The sequence below is a fragment of the Protopterus annectens genome, chromosome 17.part0 (genome assembly GCF_019279795.1).
Source record: "Protopterus annectens isolate FY-2018-M chromosome 17.part0, PAN1.0, whole genome shotgun sequence".
In the NCBI taxonomy this organism is placed as follows: Eukaryota; Metazoa; Chordata; order Ceratodontiformes; family Protopteridae; genus Protopterus; species Protopterus annectens.
Genome location: NC_056751.1, coordinates 341,928,737 through 341,953,809, shown reverse-complemented (window position 1 = coordinate 341,953,809; position 25,073 = coordinate 341,928,737). Strand labels below are relative to the sequence as shown.

Here is a 25,073-nt window from a genome sequence, read left to right as displayed (position 1 = left end):
CCAATAGGCCTAGGCCAAAACAGAGAAGAGTTTTCAGGCCATATTTAACTTATCACAATATACATGACATAGACATTGTCGAGTGCTACAGGATGGATAAGGACACAATTCAGGAACCCTGCAACCTCTGCCAGCCTCAACTCAGAGCTACAGCCTGCCTTTACCTCCCCATGTATTGGCTGTAGACTGCTTACATCCCATTCACCCCTGAACTAACACTGTGGGAACTGCTGCATTTACAAGGTAAGTGCTGAACAAGTACTGTATTGTATAAGAATAATAAAACCATGTCCTTCTGTTTAATCACTTGGTACAGTAATCAACTACAGGGTGGGTGATTTGTACAGAAATTAATGTCACGTGACAGCAGAGAGTTATTTGACTTGTATGTGTTCATTAGCAAGTAGTATGCCTCAGGCTTCAAAGTTTCACACACTGATACCACCCCAAAGTAATGATCACTGAATGCCCTCAGTTTTAGTACCATACATTTGAAATGGGAAATCACAACAGAGAGAAGTTCAAAAGAATTGAGACATATAGCAGTTTCCAAACTGCTTTACCACCCTCACAAGATCAAACTGGCAGGATGCAAAACAAGGAGCATAATAAGAGTAACATAGCCTGGTTTGTGCCATAACAGTAGTTCAGCCTGGGTCTACCCCTATTGAAAGAACATGATATCCTTGCATGTTCCATGACTGGAACCCACCTTTGCTACCCACTCCCAAAACAGCAGACTGTGCTTGTTTGTGGCATCCAACCTTCCATTAATTTGATGGCAACTGCATATCCTAGTGTTCCCAGTGAATACCCTCAAACATTTTAAGGTAAGTTATATAGACTGGCTTACACACTGCTTATCAATGAGTACTGGTCAGATTCATGGCATATGACCCAGAAATACAAAAAGGTAGGACACAGCTGTATATTTGCAATGAATAATTATAGCAGGTTGTGCGATCACAAAGTGTACTACATCCAAATATATTACATAGAATACATGTGCAAATAACGGGTCATGCCTTTATCAGTTGCACTTGGTTGTGTGAGGAATGATGTCAGTCTCCAGAGCTGTCGACGAGGGTAAGGCGGGCCACACAGCCTATCTGGACCTCTTGAAGGCCTTCGACACCATCCCCCACTCTGGAATCCTAGATAAACTTACTAAGCTGGACATTAATTCCCACGTCACTCGATAGGTTACCAACTGGCTTACTGACAGAATCCACACTGTAAAAGTAACCCACTTCAAGTCCAGCTCCAGACAAGTGGAGTACCTCTGGGTTCAGTCCTGGGACCACTCTTGTTTGGCATCTACTTCTCTGAAGTACAGGCCAACAGTAATTGACTCTGCCTAACAAAGTTCGCAGATGACTGCAAACTGGGAGCCATTATTGAATCCCCAAATGATGTGGATATTCTACAAAAGGGCCTTACAGAAACAGATGCTTGGTACCAGAGCCATGGGCTCAAGCTCAATGCCAAAAATGTATAGTTATTCCCTTTAGGAAAAAACATGTACCCATTAATTACCACATAGGTGGCAGTACACTAAACACCAAAAATGTGATAAGAGACTTAGGGACACAGGTGGACAGTGGTCTCGCCTTCGATAACCACATTGCCACAACAGTCAGGAAATCCTATGTGACACACCTAATCACTGAGGGCTTTTCATCCAGAAAAAAGGAAGTCATTGTCCCACTGTACTCATCCTCATTAGACCCATTATAGAATACAACGTCCCATTTGGTATGTACCTCTCAAGGCATCTGCAACAACTGGAAAGGCCACAGAAATAACTCACTAAAAGAATCACAGGCCTAAAGCAGATGCCCTATGCTGACCGTCTAAAAACTCCAGCTATACTCTGTCGCATATTGTCTACTCAGAGGCGATCTCTGATTAACATACAAGGCCATGTCAAATCCAGAGCTTTTGGACATGCTATACTTAAAGAAATCCCAATTCCTCAGAGCCACACACTCCAGGATCTAAACCTTGTCATCACAATGAACAAAACATGCTGGAGGGATAGGTTCCTGACCCAGAGACTCCCCAGACTCTGGAATAGACTGCCCATACATGTCAAGCAGAGCACCTCTTTGGCCCTCTTTAAAAGGAACCTTGACGATTGGATGGGAAATAGGAAATTCACCCTGGGGATCACATCAGTTGCCCTGCTAGACAGGGGTCCAAGGAAGTAAATATTGTGGGAAGAAATAGCCAGGGAATTGTTATGGCTACACTTGTATAGGCCCTAGGGCCCATACTCTAGTATCAACCTATGAACCAATGTATTTGCTGCAGAGCTGTTTGTGGGGCAAATATGGATGCCCCCCCTCCTGTTTTGTGATGGTACATTGCAGCAAGAGTTGGGATCCAGACCTATGTAGTCATATCTCATGCGTACTAACAGTTTCTGCTGTGTATTTCATAGATTGATTTTTCCACATTTCAACTAATTCTCCATGTTTTATACTTTTTTTTTTTGGTGGGGGGGGGGCACCACTTGGGTGATGTTCATCTTACCACAGACAGCTTTGGCTATGTGCATTTTGTTTGTGCATAGAGCATCAGTGCAGAATGGGCTACCCAGGTAACAGACGGGACCCAGACAGCCACAAACATGCACCGGATATATTCAGTCAGTACTATTGGCCATCCCGCAAACACATTTCCTGCCACCGCTCACTGTTGAGCAGTTTGTGCGATGGAAAGCACTGTACAACACTTTCAAATGTTGCAAATCCAGAAAGTGCGCACTCCTAGTAAGCACAATACCTGCAACAGGTGGAAAAACCTCATTCTACATTGGTCTTGATCTGTGATAGGCATGGCAGGCATTCCTGGACAGTTTTTGAGATTCTGCTCTCAAAGATGGGGTGCCCAGGAGTCTAAGGTGTTGTTTGGACTCCTAATGAATGAACATGGATCCAAGATGTTTCAGAGTGACTATCGTGGCTCAGATTACAAGGCAGAGGCATGGAATAGTCTGGCCCGGGCTCTGGCCGTTGGTACCAGTATCCCTGCACTGGTGAACAATGTAGGAACCACTGCAGAGACCTCAGGATGAGGAAGAGGGATACCCTCAACCTTTTGATTGAGGAATGTAGGACTGGGTGTACTCCACAGTTGTGTATGTATCACTTACATAGACTACTTGTCAGAGTTAAAAGCTGGATATAGTCAGGATTGGTATGCTGAATGGTATTCTGTTTTGTTTCTTTCCACAGACATCATAGGTTGTGAACTGAATGTGCGAACCTGTGCTGCTAGGTGCACATGGATGCAAGACACGTGGTATGTATGCATCCAACAGTGGGGTTATCTTAACATTAAAAGTTACAATGCATTTATTGATTAATTATATAGTTGTATTGAACTGAGCATTCATTTCTTAAATGGTAATAGGGAAGTATGCATTCATTACTCTGGAGGGCAAAACAATAGTTCATTATTACAAAGTAGTCATAAGTTGAGTCTTCAAAATCCACACTTCCCAAATATACAGTATTGTTAAGGTTTCATCAGTATTGCAATGTAACGTCAGAGCTGTAAAGCAGTGTCACCACTGGCTTGTTTTAGACCATAATCGGTATATATGAATCATGCATATGTGCAATGTTTGCACACACCAAAGCTTGTTTACTGCAATTTGTAGTACATTGTGCATCTGTTAGGAGCTGGGTAGTCTTAACAGTAAACAAAGGAATTTGTTAGGAGTTGATACTGTTAAAAGCAATGGTAATAGAATAGTCAAATACTTGTATTCACTTGTATCCGTGCTTTGTATGTCATCTATCTTTTTTTTTTCTCTCACCCCAGCCCTTTTCTCTCTTATTTATTTATTTACTTTTTGTTTTTGCTTTTTTCTACAGCACAGCAGGGTAGGACTGTACCTCGGGATACACCAGTCCCCACTCTACATCACTGCTGCCCAGCACGTCTGGTGCAGAACCTGGTAGTACCCCCTATGCCACCCCTGCACTAACTGGCTCCTTAGGTAGTTCTGTCCAGAGGATAGATCTGTGGCTCCTTCTGGGAGCAGTGGAGGGAGGGGGGTGTGTGTATCACCCATGATGAACTTCCAGGGATCATGCATAGGATTGTGCGCTTTGTTGACGCATGCCTATACCAAATGGAGACCCTGCTCTCCATCTTTGTATTAAATAACACAAGGAGATGCAGATGTCAGACACTGCAGCCATTGGTGAAGTGACAGTGATGATAGTCTGCTGTGTGAGGACTCTATTCTCACTGTCACCCAACCTGACGTTCTTGGGTTCTTAATGTCCCAACCATGGTGTTCACCCACCTCCTGTCCCCGTCTCTTATCTTGTTTGTTTTGTCGGTCTGTAACTGCTTTCTCACCAGCCCAGTATACCTCACTCAGACATTCCTACAGCCCTTCCCCAACATTCCTCTTTCACAAAAAAAAGGGCACCTGTCCAACAACAACAACAAATAAATCGTCCCATACATAGATCCCCATTTCGCACATATTTTCATGACACTCATGATTTTGTCCATTGCCCTATACAACAGATTATGCTGTCACCCCTCTCCCTCTCTGGAGGGGATGGTCCAAATACAGCAACCATTTGTGTATATTTGTTCATGTCTTATTCTTGAAGAAATGGATAGCTGTAGTTCTTTCCTACATCCTTCCTGACTTGCTTTCACGTTGTTCTTCCTCCTGCTTGCTTCCCATTTCAGCACTTTCCTGTCTTCCCCATTTATTTTCTTTAAAGAATTATTTTGCAATTGTGTGCATCACACACAAATGTGCAGCTATGGCAAAACCAGTTCTTAGTGGTATTGGAAACCAGTACAATCTAGCCATATTTTAGACTCTCCATACCAACTGTCACAATTCAGAATGTGGATTTACACGTAAAATTATTTGAAACTGTTACATATACCTGGAATCAAACCAATTACCATCTGAACAAAAAAATACATGCATCACTGCATTAATAGGTGGTGCTGCAGACTCAGTTGATTAGCAGGTGTATTTGTGACTGTATAGCAAATGGCAGACTTAACTGCGGTTATATACACCTGCTAGTTGACTGAATCTCTGGCTGCAGGAATTCATGCACTTAATACAGTGATAAGTTCCTGTTTTGAGGCAAATGGTTTAGCTAGAAGCAATACATTAAAGTGTTTTGTTAGTAGAGTTGCTTATCGAGCAGCATTGCGCAACATCTTGCACTACTGCTGTACAAAACTATCGCTTAATAATGCTTTGTAAAACATTACCAGGGATAGCACAATGCTGATTCATACAAATTTAGCGAAGAATATAGGACATTAGTGATATGGGGAGCAAGCACCGGTGTGTACAAAGGGAAATCTTTCCTAAACTGTTACTATTGAATGCATTAAATAACATCTGTTAGCTGACTGTCTGGCAGCAAGTGTTAATGCATTGTTGGAGGCAGATTGTACTGGGTTCAAATACAGGTGAAAATAATAATTGTACAAGTGTGTATGATACTTTAAATATATCTACTTATGTTTCTGGCATTTACGGCTGCTTCTCATTGCTGCACAATGCCCACCATCTTACAATAATTCTTTAAAGAAAATAAATGGGGAAGATAGGAAAGTGGTGAAATGGGGAGCAAGCGGAGGGAAGGACAAAGTGAAAGCAAGCCAGGAATAGCTATCCATTTCTTCGAGAATAAAACATGAACATATAGGCACAAATTTTGCTGAATGTGGACTGTCACTTCCATAAAGAGAGAGATGACCACAACACAATCTCTTGTATAGAGGACTGGAAAGAATCAGGTGTGTCTTGAGGACATGTGCAAAATGGACAGCTTTGTATGGGATGATTTTTATTTATTTTTTTTATTTGTTGGGATAGCTGCCTTTTTTTTTTTTTTTTTTTTTTTTTGAGAGAGAGGAATGTTGGAAGGGCTGTAAGAATGTCTAGGTGAGGTAAGTTTGGCAGGTGAGGAAGTAGTTGTAAACAAAATGAACAAGATGAGAGAGGGATGGTGAAGGACACATGAGGTGGGTGAACACCATGGATGGGGAAGTGGGTAAGAAATCCCAGTCCCATGCGTGTCAAGGCAGTTGACAGTGAGAATCCAGTCCTCTCCCAGTGGACTGTCATCACTGTCATCTCCACTGTGCCACTGGCTGCAGTGCCCAATATCTATGCCTCCTACTGGTGTTCTGCATGAGGATGGAGAGCAGGCACTCCATTGGCATAGGTGTGTGCCAGCAGTGTGGTGCACAATCCTATGTACCATCCCTGGCAGTTCATCACAGGTGAAAACTCATCCCCTCCACCACTGCTCCCGGAGGGAGACATGGGTCTAAACTCTGGGACAGACCTATCTTATGGGTGGGTAGTGCAGGGATAGCAGAGGGGGCGCTACCAGGGTTTGCATCAGAGGTGCTGTAGCCAGTGGAGTAGGGGTAGGTGGATCCTATGTGCCAGTCCTACCCCACTATGCTGTGGGAAAAATAAATTAAAAAAAAAAAAAAAAAAGAGTGAAAAAGGTTGGGATGAGAGAAAAAAGGGAGAACATTAGTAAATTCATGTGTATCCTACAAAGCTTTGATACAATTATTTGACTCTAATCTGTTACCTTTACTTTAACACTACAAATTCCTAACAAGTTTCTTCCTTACTTTTAAGACTACCCAGGTTATAACAGAGGCACACTATAGTACAGATTGTAGCCACCAGTCCTTTTACTGTTTTAACATATAAGAGAAATATCATAACAATTTTATACAAATAATTAAAAATAGGTATTATTATAATATTCAACAAAACAACTAAAGTATTTACAAAGACATCCACTACAATCAGATCAATTAATTAAACTAAAATACTGTGCTATTGAAATTAGAATTTTTTTAACAAATTTTGTAAATTATCCCATACAATAAAATGTGATGTTTTTCTAGTTGTTCTCATTCTAATTGTGCTTATTTCCATATGACACATTATATTCATAACATTTTTAAATTCATTGAACGAAGGAGGTGTATCTGAAATCCAATTTCTAGTTATTATTTTTCTGTAAAAAGAGCCTGCAAAAATTCATTAATTGACTTCCAGTATTCTTTCAACTTCATACAGTCATAAAACATATGAGCCCAGTCAGCATTAATTTCTACATTACATCTCTTACATAGATTATCTTTATTATTAATTTTATTCATCATCAAGATGTAGTTCTATAAGCAGATTCCAATATATATTGTTTATCTTGTTGAGTTGGTGGGTCCCCATTAATAGAGGTGAAATAATTCCAGTATGAATCTACATTGTAAAAAGTTTCTTGTCTGATAATTTTATATATATATGAAAGTTTACCTTTATCAGAAACTTTATGCTGTAAATTTATTATCAAGTAATCAATCAGTTTTGGAATAGATTCTTTAACTGTTATAGACATTAGATCTATTCTATCAATGAGATGTTGTCTAAAGATCTGAACCTCTAACCAGCAAGTTTCTCTTAGATCAAATTCTTGTTTTAAGAAATCTAGATTTTTAACTTTATTATCAGATATCAGCTGATACCAGTACTTTAGATTATTATCTATAGCTAAATGAGCTCCTTCAGAAGTAGATGACATAAGCATACCCTGAGTATAAATTATAGGGAATACAATAAAATTCCATTCCCTATACTTAGGGTGCATGAATATAAAGTTACGATAACTAATAATAATATTTAATGGGTAACAGACCATATGTTTAGGTGTAATAGGTGAAGTACAAAATTCCTTTAGCAACCACAACATGGAGTTATTTATAATCATATTTTTATGTGTTAAGGAGATTTTCATGAAGTGCATACTAATTGGCTCCCAATAATCTTTCCATTTTGCGACATATCACCGATCTATTAATAAAGTAATAACTTTTATAATAGAAGAGATAATATATAAATTAAAGTCTGGAAAAGAAATACCCCCTTGAGACCAGCTATTAGTATGTTTCTTTAATGCAATCTTAGGTCTATTAGGTGCCCATAAGAAATTTAACATTAGTGTATTCAGTTTCTTGATAGTTATTTTTGTAGGTGAAAGTATTATTGATTGTATTAAGTATAAAATCTTGGGGAATATTATCATTTTAATAATTGTAAGTCTCTCCTCCATAGTAAAAACATATTATTCCAGGTATTAAAAAGATTTTGTATATTAAGAAAACAGGTATTATAGTTATTATATATAATAGATTTAATATCTTTAGATAGTATTATACCTAAATAAGTTATCTGACCTGAGTTGGGTACATATTTAGTAAAATCACTAATGAGAGTATTTTTTCGTGTATATATAGGTAGTATTTTAGTTTTTTCTTCATTGAATATTAAACCAGAAATACTTTTAAAATTCATCATTTTATCAAATAAAGAGTGCATAGAAGAATTAGATCCTGCTGATGTAATTAGAACATCATCTGCAAAAAGTTGAATTTTTGATGTATTTCCTTCTATTTCAAAACCCTCTATGTCAGTACTGTTTCTAATCAAATTAGCCCAAGGCTCCATTACTAAAGTGAATAATAGTGGAGAAAGTGGACATCCTTGCTTTGTACCTTTAAGAATGGGTATTTTTTGTGAAACATATGTTCCTACCTTAATATAAGCCAGCGTTCCTTTGTATAAATGCTCAATTAAATTTACAAATGCATCAGAGAAATTTGTGCATTTCAGTAAGGTAAACAGATAGTCCCAACTTACTGAATCAAATGCTGAACCTATATCAAGACTAATAAGTGTTAAATCTTTCTTTTCCTATTTGCAAAATCAATTAATGTTAAAGTTCTTCTTATATTATCAAAAGTATTTCTATTTACAATGAAGCCCGTCTGATCTATGTCTATAATGCCTGGGATAATTGTCTTCAATCTATCAGCAAAAATACTCATAAACATTTTATAATCAACATTAAGTAATGAGATGGGTCGATATGAAGAACATCTAGTTGGATCTTTATTAGGTTTTAAAATTGGTGAAATAAATGTATATTGCCAAGATGGGGGGGGGGGGGTTATTAACTCAGTTTGGGCCAGAATAAAAACTTATGTATTAATGAATATGTAGTTTTAGAAAGGATTTTATATATCTCTGGTATAATACCATCATTACCCGGTGCTTTGTTTGATTTAAGCTTATTTATTTGTATAATAACTTCTGTATATGAAATACTCTTGTCCAATAGTTTAATCTGTTGTTTATTAAGCTTTTATTCATGTTTGTGGTTATAAACTCCTTTATTTTATCTTTAGGTTCCATGTTAATGTTGTTATGGTTAATCTTGTGAAAGTGATTTCTAAATTCATCCAGTATTTCTGGTATACTAGAAACATTCTTCTTTTTCCTTAGAGAAAAGATTTCTTTGATATGGTTTTGTTTATTCAATCTTTTTGTTTTATTTTTAAGTCTATGTAAGTATTTGGGGCTTATTGAATAAGACAAAAACTTGTATTTCTCTAAAGTTATTTTAACTTTATGAGTTAAAATTTCTTTGTATTTCACATTTAGTTTGTTTATTTCTTCAATAACTTTCTTGTCCATAATATTTTCTTTATTATTATGTTTATAAGAGTCTAGTTTACTTTGAATATCTAACAATTCCTTATCCCAAGATTTCCTTTTGTTATTATACCATCTGATACTTTGTCCATATAGCTATGATTTTAAGGCATCCCAAACATAGACAATGGAGACTTCAGGAGTATTATTTATGTCTAGAAAATGTTGTACTTCTGAAAGTATATATTCTTTATAGTCTTTTAGCTGAGTTAAGTATGCTGGTATCCTTTTGATCTGAACATTATGAGTATTTTTTATCATGAATTCAAAAACAATTGAGTTATGATCAGATATAGGACATGAAATGATTTTGGAATTAATTAAATCTGTTACCATCTGGTTAGAAATAAAGACCCTATCTATTTTTGAATAAGTTTTGTATCTGTTAGAAAAAAGGTGTATGGTAATGATTTTGACTCTATCTGATTATTAATATCATTCAAATGATAAGAATTAGCAAAATCATTTAAATGTTTTGCATTAGATGTAATTCTTCTTTTCTTTATAGTGGTAGTATCACTTTCATGTAGTATACAATTAAAATCACCAGCTAAAATAATATCCCTACAGAGAATGATATGATCTTATCAATATGATGTTTCACTGTATTAATACCAATTCCAGGTATCCAATATACATTAATTAAAGTGTAAGTCTTCCCATTAATTTGTATTGTAACCATACAAAACATTCCTTTGTCATCCTGATAAGACTTAATGGTTTTAGGAATGGGCATACTTTTATTCCATAAAATAGCCACTCCTCTTTTTTCTGAGTGTGCTCTGAACTAACCAATACTGTATACTTATTAGTGGCTAGTTTATCAATATCTTTTTTCAAGAGATGGGTTTCTTGCAGGAAGACTAGATTGGCCTTGTGTAGATTAATGTATCTTATTAGGCTTGCCCTTTTACACGGATTATTCAATCCATTAATGTTTAAAGAAATTCCTTTTAAAGATGTCATTTGGCATTTTTAAAACTCAAGAATCTTATGATCGAAATAACAAATAACAAGATAAATAATGTTACATCTCCTCTTTTAGGTGTACCTTTAAATATAGCTGTATTTATTAAATCTCTTATGGGATTTTGTATAGGATTCAATTTTGTTTGTAGTGACAATGAGTGTACAAAGTATATTGTGGATGTCAAAACTATATACATATAACAATGAACAAGTGAAAATAGTGTAAGGATTAAACCTTGCATCCCGCCTGGAGTTGAAAACTCCAACTTAGAGCAGTATTTACTACTCAAGTTAACCCCCTACCCTAAGCAGCAGTACCTCAGCTACCACCTTATCAATTTAATACTAGTTATATTTAACTGAGGTTAACAGTTTTCAATTCAATTATCTATCAAGACAAAACTACACATTTGGTAAAACAGCATCATATAAACTAAAATAAACTTTTTTTTTTTTTAAACTGTTCATACTATTATATAGATCTATGTAATATATAACACTTGTATTCTAATAGCATTCAAATAATCTTAATGTTAGAAATCAAGAGGAGAGAAAATTATGTTCTAACATTCATTTAAATCAAAAACTTTAGCTAATATGATTCAGACATTACATGCATTAAGATGCATCTATTTTCTGTCATGTGAATTCTATCAACAGCTTCCAAAAAAAATCTTGAATTGTTTGTATATGAGCATTTACGTAGCCACCATTCCTTGATGTGTGCATATGCAAGTTCCAGTTATACTGATTACAGTTTACAGAAGGTCATTCGTGCCATTGGTCTAGAGGTATGAAGTGACATTCCAATAATGATGAAAACCTAACAGTATTGTATATTTGGGAAGTGTGGTTTTTGAACCCACAGCTGATGACTGCGCCAAAATATTGTACTGTTCTTTTGCCCTACAGACTGCAGCATGCATACTTTCCTTTAACACTTTAGAGATGCATGCTAACTGTTTGAGAATATGACACCATTGCTTTGTGCTACAGTCCAAAGCATGCATAGTTTCTTTTACAGTTGGGATATGCATGCTGTAGTTGGTATTTAATATAGTTGCATCAGATTAATGGTCCTTGACTTTTAATGCTATGAAATCGCTATACAAATTTTTATTATTATTAAAATACTATTTAAATAGTACTGTTCTGATGCATACATACCACATGCTTCTCACATCCTTACTAACGCATGATGTGGGACCAAACATTCAAGGCTAGCTCTTCAGCAGCTGTGGCAAAGACAGAACATCATTATGAACACCAGTTTTGACTATATTCAGCTTTAAACTCTTACAATTACTCACCTAAATTGATACTTGCACACACCCGTGGGGTGTCCCCTGCCAAAAGTTCTGAGCCAAAGGTTGAGGGTATCCTGCATCATCCTCCGGAGGTCATCAAAATGATTGCATTGTTCACCAGTGCAGGGGATACCCGTCACACTGGTTAAGTCCCTGGCAGTACTATTTTAGGCTTCTGATTTATTTTTTGAGCCTGAATAGTTGCTCTGCAGCAACCAGGGCCCATGCTTCTTAACTAGGAGTCAAACAAAAATTTTGGACTCCTGGACACTTCAGTGCTGCACCCAAAAGCACACACCCTCTCCAGCAATTCCTAATGTGCCTGCCATAGTTCAAGCTCAATGTATAATGAACATTTGCTGTCAACTCCATTTTATATGCTGCTTTTTTCCTACCTATTGCACATCTTGGGCTTGCTAAGAGTGCACACATTTGGTTTTGCAACACTTGAAAACCTTGTGCATTGCTTACCATTGTGCAAACATGGTAGACAATGGCACCCACTGCTGGGCATCATGTTTGCACTCCACACCTACAATTAACACCTGCTGCCACAGGATTAGTGGGATATCATCTGCTGTCTTAATAGTTATTGTCTGGTTCTCACTGTTAATTGTAGTGCAGTGCTGCTTACCGTGTTTGCATGATGTACAATGTTATTCATTGAATGCATCCGGTTTAAATGTGTGGCTGTCTGGGTCCTGTCTACGACCTGGGTGGTCCATTCTTCCAGTTTGTGTGCTGCTACACTTCACGCAAACCAGGTGAGCACAGCTAAACATGTTTATACCAAGCGGTGCATTGCGCAAACACCAGCCAAAAAATAAAAATTAAAAAAAAAGAAAAAAAGGGATACTGTCCACAGTTTTGCAGAAAGTCCAGATATTTGCATCATATTTTTAGCCTGTTCATTTTAAAATTGTGATTTATTGTAAATTCCTTATATAATGACATACTTTTCTGTTCCGTACTTCATGTCCTTCAGAAAATGCATGCTTGCCCTTTATCCCAACATTAGTTTGGTGTTTGACCACATTACTGGCACTATAAAAAGTTGTGTGGAACGATCCACATTCAGTATACAGGTTTCACAGCCAGCAACACCGGGATGAACCGCGAAATTTGCTTACACATGCAGCGCATCATTAATATTCATGGGTCAGGATGAGCTGCAAAACCTTTCTTACATGCGCCACACATCATTAATATTCATGGGGTGAGGCTGCGTGATGAGCAGTATTGTGTACACAAATACTCTCTATGTAGGCTGTGCGCAGAACCTACATGGATTTTATTGAATCCTGTAGTGTAAGTGAGGTTATTTTGGCATGGGGAAGGTATATAAAATGTGTGTGTGTGTGTGTGTGTGTGTGTGTGTGTGTGTGTGTGTGTGTGTGTGTGTGTGTATATATATATGTATATATATATATGTATATGTATATGTATATATATATATATATATATATATATATATATATATTATACATACAGAGAGAGAGAAAAAAACATATAATTTTTTTTCTAAGATGTAAGAATTTAACTGTCTGCATGACAAAATTATTCAAGCCCTGAAAATCCTCTGTTTTTTGTAAAGAAAGGCAGATAAAGTGACAAACACATGATTATGTCACAAGATGGTGTACAGATTGAAACATTTATAGGAGGCTGAAATTATGACTACATTTGCTACAGAGGGAGATCATTATGCGCATGTGAATATACTGAGAAAGCCAGATACAATGGAAGGGGTCTGTATGTTGTAAATAATACCTACTGTTTGGGGTCATAACTTATGAAATAAGGATTGTTTTCACACTGCAAATTTCTCTGTATCAAAACAAATGTGTACAGCATATATTTGCCATTGAAGACTACTGAAGTTTGATAGCTTTATTCATACATGTAGCATATGCCAACAATAAGGAATGGCACAATTCATTTCTCTTTGCTGATACTTGAGTTACAATACCTGATGATGCACTTATTTCCTACAGTGTGCTGGAAAAGATTTAAAAGCTCTGATTGACACTGGTTGCCGTTATAACATGATATCCACTGCCTGTTTGAGCAGACTGGGGTGAGCACACATGCAAAGATGTTAATGTGGTGTGTTGTAATGTCTGTACATGTGCTTGTGTGTATTTATTGTTTCTGTGTGTCATGTAGTAGATGTTCTGAGATGTAAAAGTGGTTATTCCCAATATGAATCAGAGGGAGACCTTATATATTTTTATTGTGAAGCTATGTTAATGATTTTTATGACTTGGTACAGTTTGCTGTATTCTGTGTGCAAACACTGAGAGTTTGTATTTTGAAATGATGAATGTCTGTGTTGCTACTTAATATTGAGTTGGTTGGATATGGGTAATTTTCACACAATCTGAAATGATTTTAATTTCTGATTATTATAAACATTAATACACTGCAGCCAATGCAGTTTTTATAGGCATCATTGTTGAATCATTTCAAGCATTAAGCCAGAGATAAAGCAGTTTTGTAGATTTAAGATATAGGGCATACTGTGTTGTATATTCATCAGTGTTACATGGATGCCAGTTCCATTTGCTCTAACAGAGTTTTATGAGGGTTGAGTTAATACAAAGGTACTACTAAAATGCTTTTTCTTGGGGTCTGTAATTAAAAACCTTGCTGATGTCTACATTTATTTTCTGGATAGTTTATGAATGACCTAACACATGGCTCGTATTAAAAATATTTTGCCCAATAATTCAACATAATTGAACAAATTAGATGTCCATCTTCCCAGATTGTAAATGTAATTTTTCTAGAAATAGTCTGTTTTTAACTTCTCTAATAAATGATGTCCTTCCATATCACTTTTGCAGTGTTCTTCACATAACTGATATCCTGCCAAGGATAGCCCAATGTCTGGCCAGTATACTAAAGCACTTACTACTTGTAAACATCATACATCACATGCCGCCTGCACATATAGTATGGCATAAACGTGACATAAGGAACGCACACTCAGAAATTCTTTGCTGCCAGTCTGAACGCCATTGTTGAAACTCAGTCTGAATGCCTGTCTGCTGTGCCTGGGTACCATGTATGAGCTCCTACAGATGGAGTCTGCCAGGCCATCTGCTGATGTTCTTCGTGTTTCACTGTTGCAGTCATCACCTGTAGGTTATCCTCGATGTTTTTCTGTCAGCTGAAGCCGCCTGTAGTCTGACATCAGGTCATCAGTGCTATAAAGCAAGGCAGCCGACTTCATTACATCAGTCTTTGCTACCAGAGTTTGAATTTCAATTGTGGACCCTTTTTTTTTTCTTGCACTAACCAATGTCCAAAAAAGTTAACAATTGTCTCACCTGTGGAAAGCCAATCCCACACTGAGACTTCCATTCTTACTGTGTCACTTGTTTAGGCCCAGACCATAATGTCTCTCATTGCTGAAAGTATATATTCTTTATAGTCTTTTAGCTGAGTTAAGTATGCTGGTATCCTTTGATCTGAACATTATGAGTATTTTTTATCATGAATTCAAAAACAATTGAGTTATGATCAGATATAGGACATGAAATGATTTTGGAATTAATTAAATCTGTTACCATCTGGTTAGAAATAAAGACCCTATCTATTTTTGAATAAGTTTTGTATCTGTTAGAAAAAAGGTGTATGGTAATGATTTTGACTCTATCTGATTATTAATATCATTCAAATGATAAGAATTAGCAAAATCATTTAAATGTTTTGCATTAGATGTAATTCTTCTTTTCTTTATAGTGGTAGTATCACTTTCATGTAGTATACAATTAAAATCACCAGCTAAAATAATATCCCTACAGAGAATGATATGATCTTATCAATATGATGTTTCACTGTATTAATACCAATTCCAGGTATCCAATATACATTAATTAAAGTGTAAGTCTTCCCATTAATTTGTATTGTAACCATACAAAACATTCCTTTGTCATCCTGATAAGACTTAATGGTTTTAGGAATGGGCATACTTTTATTCCATAAAATAGCCACTCCTCTTTTTTCTGAGTGTGCTCTGAACTAACCAATACTGTATACTTATTAGTGGCTAGTTTATCAATATCTTTTTCAAGAGATGGGTTTCTTGCAGGAAGACTAGATTGGCCTTGTGTAGATTAATGTATCTTATTAGGCTTGCCCTTTTACACGGATTATTCAATCCATTAATGTTTAAAGAAATTCCTTTTAAAGATGTCATTTGGCATTTTAAAACTCAAGAATCTTATGATCGAAATAACAAATAACAAGATAAATAATGTTACATCTCCTCTTTTAGGTGTACCTTTAAATATAGCTGTATTTATTAAATCTCTTATGGGATTTTGTATAGGATTCAATTTTGTTTGTAGTGACAATGAGTGTACAAAGTATATTGTGGATGTCAAAACTATATACATATAACAATGAACAAGTGAAAATAGTGTAAGGATTAAACCTTGCATCCAGAGTTGAAAACTCCAACTTAGAGCAGTATTTACTACTCAAGTTAACCCCTACCCTAAGCAGCAGTACCTCAGCTACCACCTTATCAATTTAATACTAGTTATATTTAACTGAGGTTAACAGTTTTCAATTCAATTATCTATCAAGACAAAACTACACATTTGGTAAAACAGCATCATATAAACTAAAATAAACTTTTTTTTTTTTTTTAAACTGTTCATACTATTATATAGATCTATGTAATATATAACACTTGTATTCTAATAGCATTCAAATAATCTTAATGTTAGAAATCAAGAGGAGAGAAAATTATGTTCTAACATTCATTTAAATCAAAAACTTTAGCTAATATGATTCAGACATTACATGCATTAAGATGCATCTATTTTCTGTCATGTGAATTCTATCAACAGCTTCCAAAAATCTTGAATTGTTTGTATATGAGCATTTACGTAGCCACCAGTCCTTGATGTGTGCATATGCAAGTTCCAGTTATACTGATTACAGTTTACAGAAGGTCATTCGTGCCATTGGTCTAGAGGTATGAAGTGACATTCCAATAATGATGAAAACCTAACAGTATTGTATATTTGGGAAGTGTGGTTTTTGAACCCACAGCTGATGACTGCGCCAAAATATTGTACTGTTCTTTTGCCCTACAGACTGCAGCATGCATACTTTCCTTTAACACTTTAGAGATGCATGCTAAATGTTTGAGAATATGACACCATTGCTTTGTGCTACAGTCCAAAGCATGCATAGTTTCTTTTACAGTTGGGATATGCATGCCGTAGTTGGTATTTAATATAGTTGCATCAGATTAATGGTCCTTGACTTTTAATGCTATGAAATCGCTATACAAATTTTTATTATTATTTATTATTATTAAAATACTATTTAAATAGTACTGTTCTGATGCATACATACCACATGCTTCTCACATCCTTACTAACGCACGATGTGGGACCAAACATTCAAGGCTAGCTCTTCAGCAGCTGTGGCAAAAACAGAACATCATTATGAACACCAGTTTTGACTATATTCAGCTTTAAACTCTTACAATTACTCACCTAAATTGATACTTGCACGCACCCGTGGGGTGTCCCCTGCCAAAAGTTCTGAGCCAAAGGTTGAGGGTATCCTGCATCATCCTCCGGAGGTCATCAAAATGATTGCATTGCTCACCAGTGCAGGGGATACCCGTCACACTGGTTAAGTCCCTGGCAATACTATTTTAAGCCTCTGATTTATTTTCTGAGCCTGAATAGTCACTCTGCAGCAACCAGGGCTCATGCTTCTTAACTAGGAGTCAAACAAATATTTTGGACTCCTGGACACTTCAGTGCTGCACCCAAAAGCACACACCCTCTACAGCAATTCCTAATGTGCCTGCCATAGTTCAAGCTCAATGTATAATGAACATTTGCTGTCAACTCCATTTTATATTCTGCTTTTTTCCTACCTATTGCACATCTTGGGCTTGCTAAGAGTGCACACATTTGGTTTTGCAACATTTGAAAACCTTGTGCATTGCTTACCATTGTGCAAACATGGTAGACAATGGCGCCCACTGCCAGGCATCATGTTTGCACTCCACACCTACAATTAACACCTGCTGCCACAGGATTAGTGGGATATCATCTGCTGCCTTAATAGTTATTGCCTGGTTCTCACTGTTAATTGTAGTGCAGTGCTGCTTACCGTGTTTGCAAGATGTACAATGTTATTCATTGAATGCATCCGGTTTAAATGTGTGGCTGTCTGGGTCCTGTCTACAACCTGGGTGGTCCATTCTTCCAGTTTGTGTGCTGCTGCACTTCACACAAACCAGGTGAGCACAGCTAAACATGTTTATACCAAGCGGTGCATTGCGCAAACACCAGCCAAAAAATAAAAATTAAAAAAAAAGAAATTAAAACACAAAAGGGATACTGTTCACAGTTTTGCAGAAAGTCCAGATATTTGCATCATATTTTAGCCTGTTCATTTTAAAATTGTGATTTATTGTAAATTCACTGAAGATCGCAGTCCTTATATAATGACATACTTTTCTGTTCCGTACTTCATATCCTTCAGAAAATGCATGCTTGCCCTTTATCCCAACATTAGTTTGGTGTTTGACCACATTACTGGCACTATAAAAAGTTGTGTGGAACGATCCACATTCAGTATACAGGTTTCACAGCCAGCAACACCGGGCTGAACCACGAAACTTGCTTACACATGCAGCGCATCATTAATATTCATGGGTCAGGATGAGCTGCAAAACCTTTCTTACATGCGCCACACATCATTAATATTCATGGGGTGAGGCTGCGTGATAAGCAGTATTGTGTACACAAATACTCTCTATGTAGGCTGTGCGCAGAACCTACATGGATTTTATTGAATCCTGTAGTGTAAGTGAGGTTATTTTGGCATGGGGAAGGGAGTATATAAAATGTGTGTGTGTGTGTGTGTGTGTGTGTGTGTGTGTGTGTGTGTGTGTGTGTGTGTGTGTATATATATATGTATATATATATATATATATATATATATATATATATATATATATATATATATATATACATATATATTATACATACAGAGAGAGAGAGAGAGAAAAAAACATATAATTTTTTTTCTAAGATGTAAGAATTTAACTGTCTGCATGACAAAATTATTCAAGCCCTGAAAATCCTCTGTTTTTTGTAAAGAAAGGCAGATAAAGTGACAAACACATGATGATGTCACAAGATGGTGTACAGATTGAAACATTTATAGGAGGCTGAAATTATGACTACATTTGCTACAGAGGGAGATCATTATGCGCATGTGAATATACTGAGAAAGCCAGATACAATGGAAGGGGTCTGTATGTTGTAAATAATACCTACTGTTTGGGGTCATAACTTATGAAATAAGGATTGTTTTCACACTGCAAATTTCTCTGTATCAAAACAAATGTGTACAGCATATATTTGCCATTGAAGACTACTGAAGTTTGATAGCTTTATTCATACATGTAGCATATGCCAACAATAAGGAATGGCACAATTCATTTCTCTTTGCTGATACTTGAGTTACAATACCTGATGATGCACTTATTTCCTACAGTGTGCTGGAAAAGATTTAAAAGCTCTGATTGACACTGGTTGCCGTTATAACATGATATCCACTGCCTGTTTGAGCAGACTGGGGTGAGCACACATGCAAAGATGTTAATGTGGTGTGTTGTAATGTCTGTACATGTGCTTGTGTGTATTTATTGTTTCTGTGTGTCATGTAGTAGATGTTCTGAGATGTAAAAGTGGTTATTCCCAATATGAATCAGAGGGAGACCTTATATATTTTTATTGTGAAGCTATGTTAATGATTTTTATGACTTGGTACAGTTTGCTGTATTCTGTGTGCAAACACTGAGAGTTTGTATTTTGAAATGATGAATGTCTGTGTTCTAGGGACGTAGTGAAGTATTGAAAGTAAGAACTAGCAGTAGTTTTTGCTACTTAATATTGAGTTGGTTGGATATGGGTAATTTTCACACAATCTGAAATGATTTTAATTTCTGATTATTATAAACATTAATACACTGCAGCCAATGCAGTTTTTATAGGCATCATTGTTGAATCATTTCAAGACGCATTAAGCCAGAGATAAAGCAGTTTTGTAGATTTAAAAAGATATAGGGCATACTGTGTTGTATATTCATCAGTGTTACATGGATGCCAGTTCCATTTGCTCTAACAGAGTTTTATGAGGGTTGAGTTAATACAAAGGTACTACTAAAATGCTTTTTCTTGGGGTCTGTAATTAAAAACCTTGCTGATGTCTACATTTATTTTCTGGATAGTTTATGAATGACCTAACACATGGCTCGTATTAAAAATATTTTGCCCAATAATTCAACATAATTGAACAAATTAGATGTCCATCTTCCCAGATTGTAAATGTAATTTTTCTAGAAATAGTCTGTTTTTTAACTTCTCTAATAAATGTAACGTGATGTCCTTCCATATCACTTTTGCAGTGTTCTTCACATAACTGATATCCTGCCAAGGATAGCCCAATGTCTGGCCAGTATACTAAAGCACTTACTACTTGTAAACATCATACATCACACGTATGCCGCCTGCACATATAGTATGGCATAAACGTGACATAAGGAACGCACACACTCAGAAATTCTTTGCTGCCAGTCTGAACGCCATTGTTGAAACTCAGTCTGAATGCCTGTCTGCTGTGCCTGGGTACCATGTATGAGCTCCTACAGATGGAGTCTGCCAGGCCATCTGCTGATGTTCTTCGTGTTTCACTGTTGCAGTCATCACCTGTAGGTTATCCCTACTGTGGTAGCCCTCGGCCGGCCCGAATGCCAGAGTCGATGTTTTTCTGTCAGCTGAAGCCGCCTGTAGTCTGACATCAGGTCATCAGTGCTATAAAGCAAGGCAGCCGACTTCATTACATCAGTCTTTTTTGCCATGGAGCCCGTAGCAGAAGCAGTTCACATGAGTGCCGGTCGGTTGCTACCAGAGTTTGAATTTCAGCTGAAAACGTCTAAAGCTAATTACCCCATTGTGGACCCTTTTTTTTTTTCTTGCACTAACCAATGTCCAAAAAAGTTAACAATTGTCTCACCTGTGGAAAGCCAATCCCACACTGAGACTTCCATTCTTACTGTGTCACTTGTTTAGGCCCAGACCATAATGTCTCTCATTGCTAGTTCTGTGCCCTCTTTAATGCAAGAACCATTTGCCGTAGAGCTCTCATTGAGGCAGTTATTTTCGTGTTCCGTCTTCACATTCCAATATGGCATCCATCAGCCAACAATCCATGGACATTCTGAAAAAATTCAGAGATAAAGATGGAGACAAACCACACAAGGCTAAGCCTTCCGATGACGCTACCACTAAGCGGGTAGCCAGTTCTCCCAAATTCAGTGAGGCGCTTTCGCAGCCCCTGATGCCTGATTCAATATCTATGCAGGCCTCTACCGAGACCTTTTCAAAGTCTAGTATGCTGCAGAAGTCTTCTTCACCTTCCGAGCCTTTGGCCATCTCTGCCTCTGTTGGGTCTGGAGCCACGAAGCAGCCACAGGCTTCCGAGGAGACCTTTCGCACTACTGTATCAAGACAAAAAATGACATCTTCTCATCTGACTACTATGTCTCTCAGACTGATTCTTTCAGGCCTAGAAGCCAGGCCACCCATAGAAAATCTGCTTCTAGTCGCCATCTTGCACCTGCTCCACCACCCCAAGCACAAATGCTTAAAATGGCAGATGATGCTTAAAATGGCGGAGGATTTCATCTCCCTTATCTGGGGTGGTCGGACCACAACTTCTAAAAGGAAAAGGCACCCTTCTCCAGAAATTATGACAGAACAGGATTCTGAGGAATCTGACTATTCAGATTTTGAAGAGGAACAGCAACCTCTGACTGCTTATGATGATCCAGATGCAGAAGAATCCATCCCTTCTGCCTCCCCTCCAGAGGACCTTTCCTTCTAGGAAACCATTCACACCCTCAGGGAACATTTCCAGTGAGAATCTCAGGATTTCCCCCAATCTAAGGAAAAAGAGTTTTTCTGGACCTGCCTCAGCACAGACCCCTGGCCACCCCCTCTATTTTAGAAGTGGTGGATGATGATTTCCATGAATGCAGCTTAGCCGCTGACACCCTCCCACCTGCTCCCAGTAAACCTGACCAGTATTACAGGGTACCGGATTCTCACATACTTCTACAGAAATCCTGCTGCAGACCCAGAAGTCATTACACAGGGCCCTAAAAGAGCTAAGACTAGTTCTGCCAAGAATCCTATTCCTTCTGACAAGGACTCCAGAGCTCTGGATGTATTAGGGTAAAAAAGTATACACCACTGCAACCTTAGCTATTAGAGCACTCTTTACACTGTAGATATGACACCCTAGAAGCCTCTAGCAGGGCAGCAGTAACTGGATCTGCCATTAGGAGACATGCATGGCTGAAGGAACGACCTCTCCCTGATCATGTCAAGTCTAAACCTATTGATGCACGCCTGGATAAGGAGTGCTTGTTTGGAGGAAAAACAGAGGAGGTGCTTAAAAAGGTGGAAGACAAAGCAAAATCGATGCAGACAGTAAAAGATTTCTTTCAGATTCAACCTCCCAGGTTCAGCAGGAATTTTCCCTCTAAGCAATGGTCCTTCCTTGCACCTAGCAGACAGTACCAAATGAAGCCCCGGAGGGACAGACCATCCAGGCCCCTATCTCAGGGCCAGCAGAAAAGCAAACAGTGGACCTCTTCCGCCCCAAAGGCAGGGAGGTCTAAGCCACCCTTCTATGGTAAAAATTCACAATGACATCCCCCTCCCCCCTCTGCCCTCCCTTCACTCACCAAAAACTAGGAGGAAGGCTCTCCCTCTTCAAAGAAATTGGCTTTCTGTAACTAAGGACCAATGGGTCTTAAAGATCATTTTTCAGGGATACAAATTCTCTTTCAGTGAACTCCCAATTCCAAGAGGGTACCCAGACTTGCCTCCAAATCAGTGGGCAGAGGCACTAAAACTGGTCCAAACTCTCGTATCCCAGGGGGCAGTAGAACATGTCACCCAAGATCAAGCAGACAAAGGCTTTTATTCCAGACTATTCCTTGTTCCTAGAAAAGAGGGCACTTGGTGCCCCATCCTGGATCTATCCATTCTGAACACCTCCCTGGCGGTCTCCAGATTCAAAATGCTCACTTTGCAGCAGTTGCTGCCAATGCTAACAAAAATGCCTGGCTAATGACACTAGACCTAAAAGATGCCTACCGCCACATCCCAATAGGGGAATATGCGCTTCAGAGCAGGATCACAACACTTTCAGTTCTCTGCCCTTTGGCTTATCTACTGCACCCAGAGTATTCACCAAATGCTTAGCCCCGGCCATAGCATTTTGCAGACAATTATTCAAATTTACCCTTACCTGGATGATTGCCTCATTCAGGAAGAGTGCAAAGAAAAGCTGCTCCAGGACCTTCTCTTTGTCAAATCCCTCCTAACTTCCCTAGGGTTCACCATCAACGAGAAGAAATCAAAGCAAACCCCCACCAGGAAGATCATTTTCTTGGAAGCTCTGCTAGACATAGCATCCCAAATGGCCTTCCTATCCCCCGAAAAGCAGAGCTTACTGATTCTCTACTTTACCCAGCTGGCTTCCAGAAGTCAACTCGACATGAGGAAGTTCCTGCAAGCCCTGGGATACATGGCATCTTGCATCTTTCTAATTCCTTTGGCCAGGCTTCACATGAGAAAACTTCATTGGTACCTAAAGAACCTTTTGTGCCAGCACTCTGTCTCTAGAGACCTCGCTCCCTCTGATCCCATGTATAAAGGTAGAGTTTCTCTGGTGGGCAGAGGCCTGTGCCAAGAACAAGGGTCTTTCCTTCATTCTCTGCCCTACCAGCAAGACCATCACCACCGATGCCTTAGACATTGCTTGGGGTGCTCACTTAGGCAGGTGGACCCAAGGTCTTTGGGATGCCCAGCACCTCCACTTACACATCAATCAAAAAGAAATGATGGCAGTATAAAAGGCTCTGACATCCTTCAAACCCCATTTTTGGCCAGGGGTCCTCCCTATAAAAACAGACAACACCACAGCAATGTAATGTGGTACATCAACAAACGGGGGGGGGGGCCCAATCATACCGTCTGTGCAGACTAGCCATGGACCTCTGGCTGACAGCCTCCTCCATGGGTCTACACCTAATTGCCCAATACCTACCAGGGGTGAACAACACCCTGGCAGACCACCTAAGCAGAAACTTACTGGACCCCCATGAATGGCAGCTCCACAGGGAAATCTTTCTGCAAATAATTCAGGAGTGGGGGACTCCGGAGGTGGATCTCTCTGCTTCGCACCTCAAGTACCAGCTGCAAAAGTTCTGTAGCAGGGAGTATCACCTCCTAGCATGGAGGGTGAATGCTTTGACCTTCCCCTGGAACTCCATCTTTGTGTACGCATTCCCTCCTCTGCCTCTAATTCCCAAGGTACTGATCAAAATAAGGGAGGAGAAACCAAAGGCCATCCTCATTGCTCCAGACTGGCCCAGGCAGCATTGGTACCGCTTACTGCGCAGCCTGACCTTACAGCCCCCCAAGCAGCTTCCCCTGATCTCAGACCACTTGACCCAAATGAGGGGGGAAGATACTGCACCCAGACTTGCAGACTGTCAATCTTTCAGCATGGCTTATACCTTAAAAGCTAACAGAGTCACTGTTAAGCAAACCGGTCCTAGACATTATCACAGAGGCCAGAAGGCCCAGCACCAGAAAATCGTATGCAGGGAAATGGAAAAGATTCTGCTCCTGGAGCCAGTCCAGAAGTGCTAGTACCTCGCATCCTTCCATCCCTCTTATCTTGGATTACCTAGCAGAGTTGCTCAAACTCTCCTTCTCTTCTATTAAAATCTATGCCTCAGCCATTTCAGCCCATTATGATTCAGACCTACACCTCTTCTCTCATCCTTTAATTAAATAGTTTTTCAGAGGGCTTCTAGTATCAGGCCTCCCTTGCCAGCTTGGGACCTGAATTATGTTTTAGAAAAATTAACCTTACCTCCTTTTGAACCTCCTGCTTCAACAGAATTGAAATGCCTCTCCTGGAAGACTGCCTTCCTCCTAGCTATCACCTCAGTCAGAAGGGTTTCAGAACTTTAGGCACTCATGGCTGTTGAACCCTTCATCATTTTCCATGCAGACAGGGTCTCCCTGAGGACTTAACCCCTCCTTTATGCCCAAGGTGGTATCTGATGTGACCCTCAA

General features: G+C 38.5%; 1 protein-coding gene across 1 annotated transcript in view; it reads left to right on the top strand.

The window, feature by feature from the left end:
* NRIP3 (nuclear receptor interacting protein 3) overlaps positions 1-25,073 on the top strand; it is a 251,519-nt gene that overhangs the window by 153,841 nt on the left and 72,605 nt on the right. Inside the window, exon 3 of the mRNA XM_044059765.1 lies at positions 13,857-13,939. Within this exon, the coding sequence (XP_043915700.1) occupies positions 13,857-13,939 (83 nt within the window). The remainder of the gene's footprint in view (positions 1-13,856; positions 13,940-25,073) is intronic.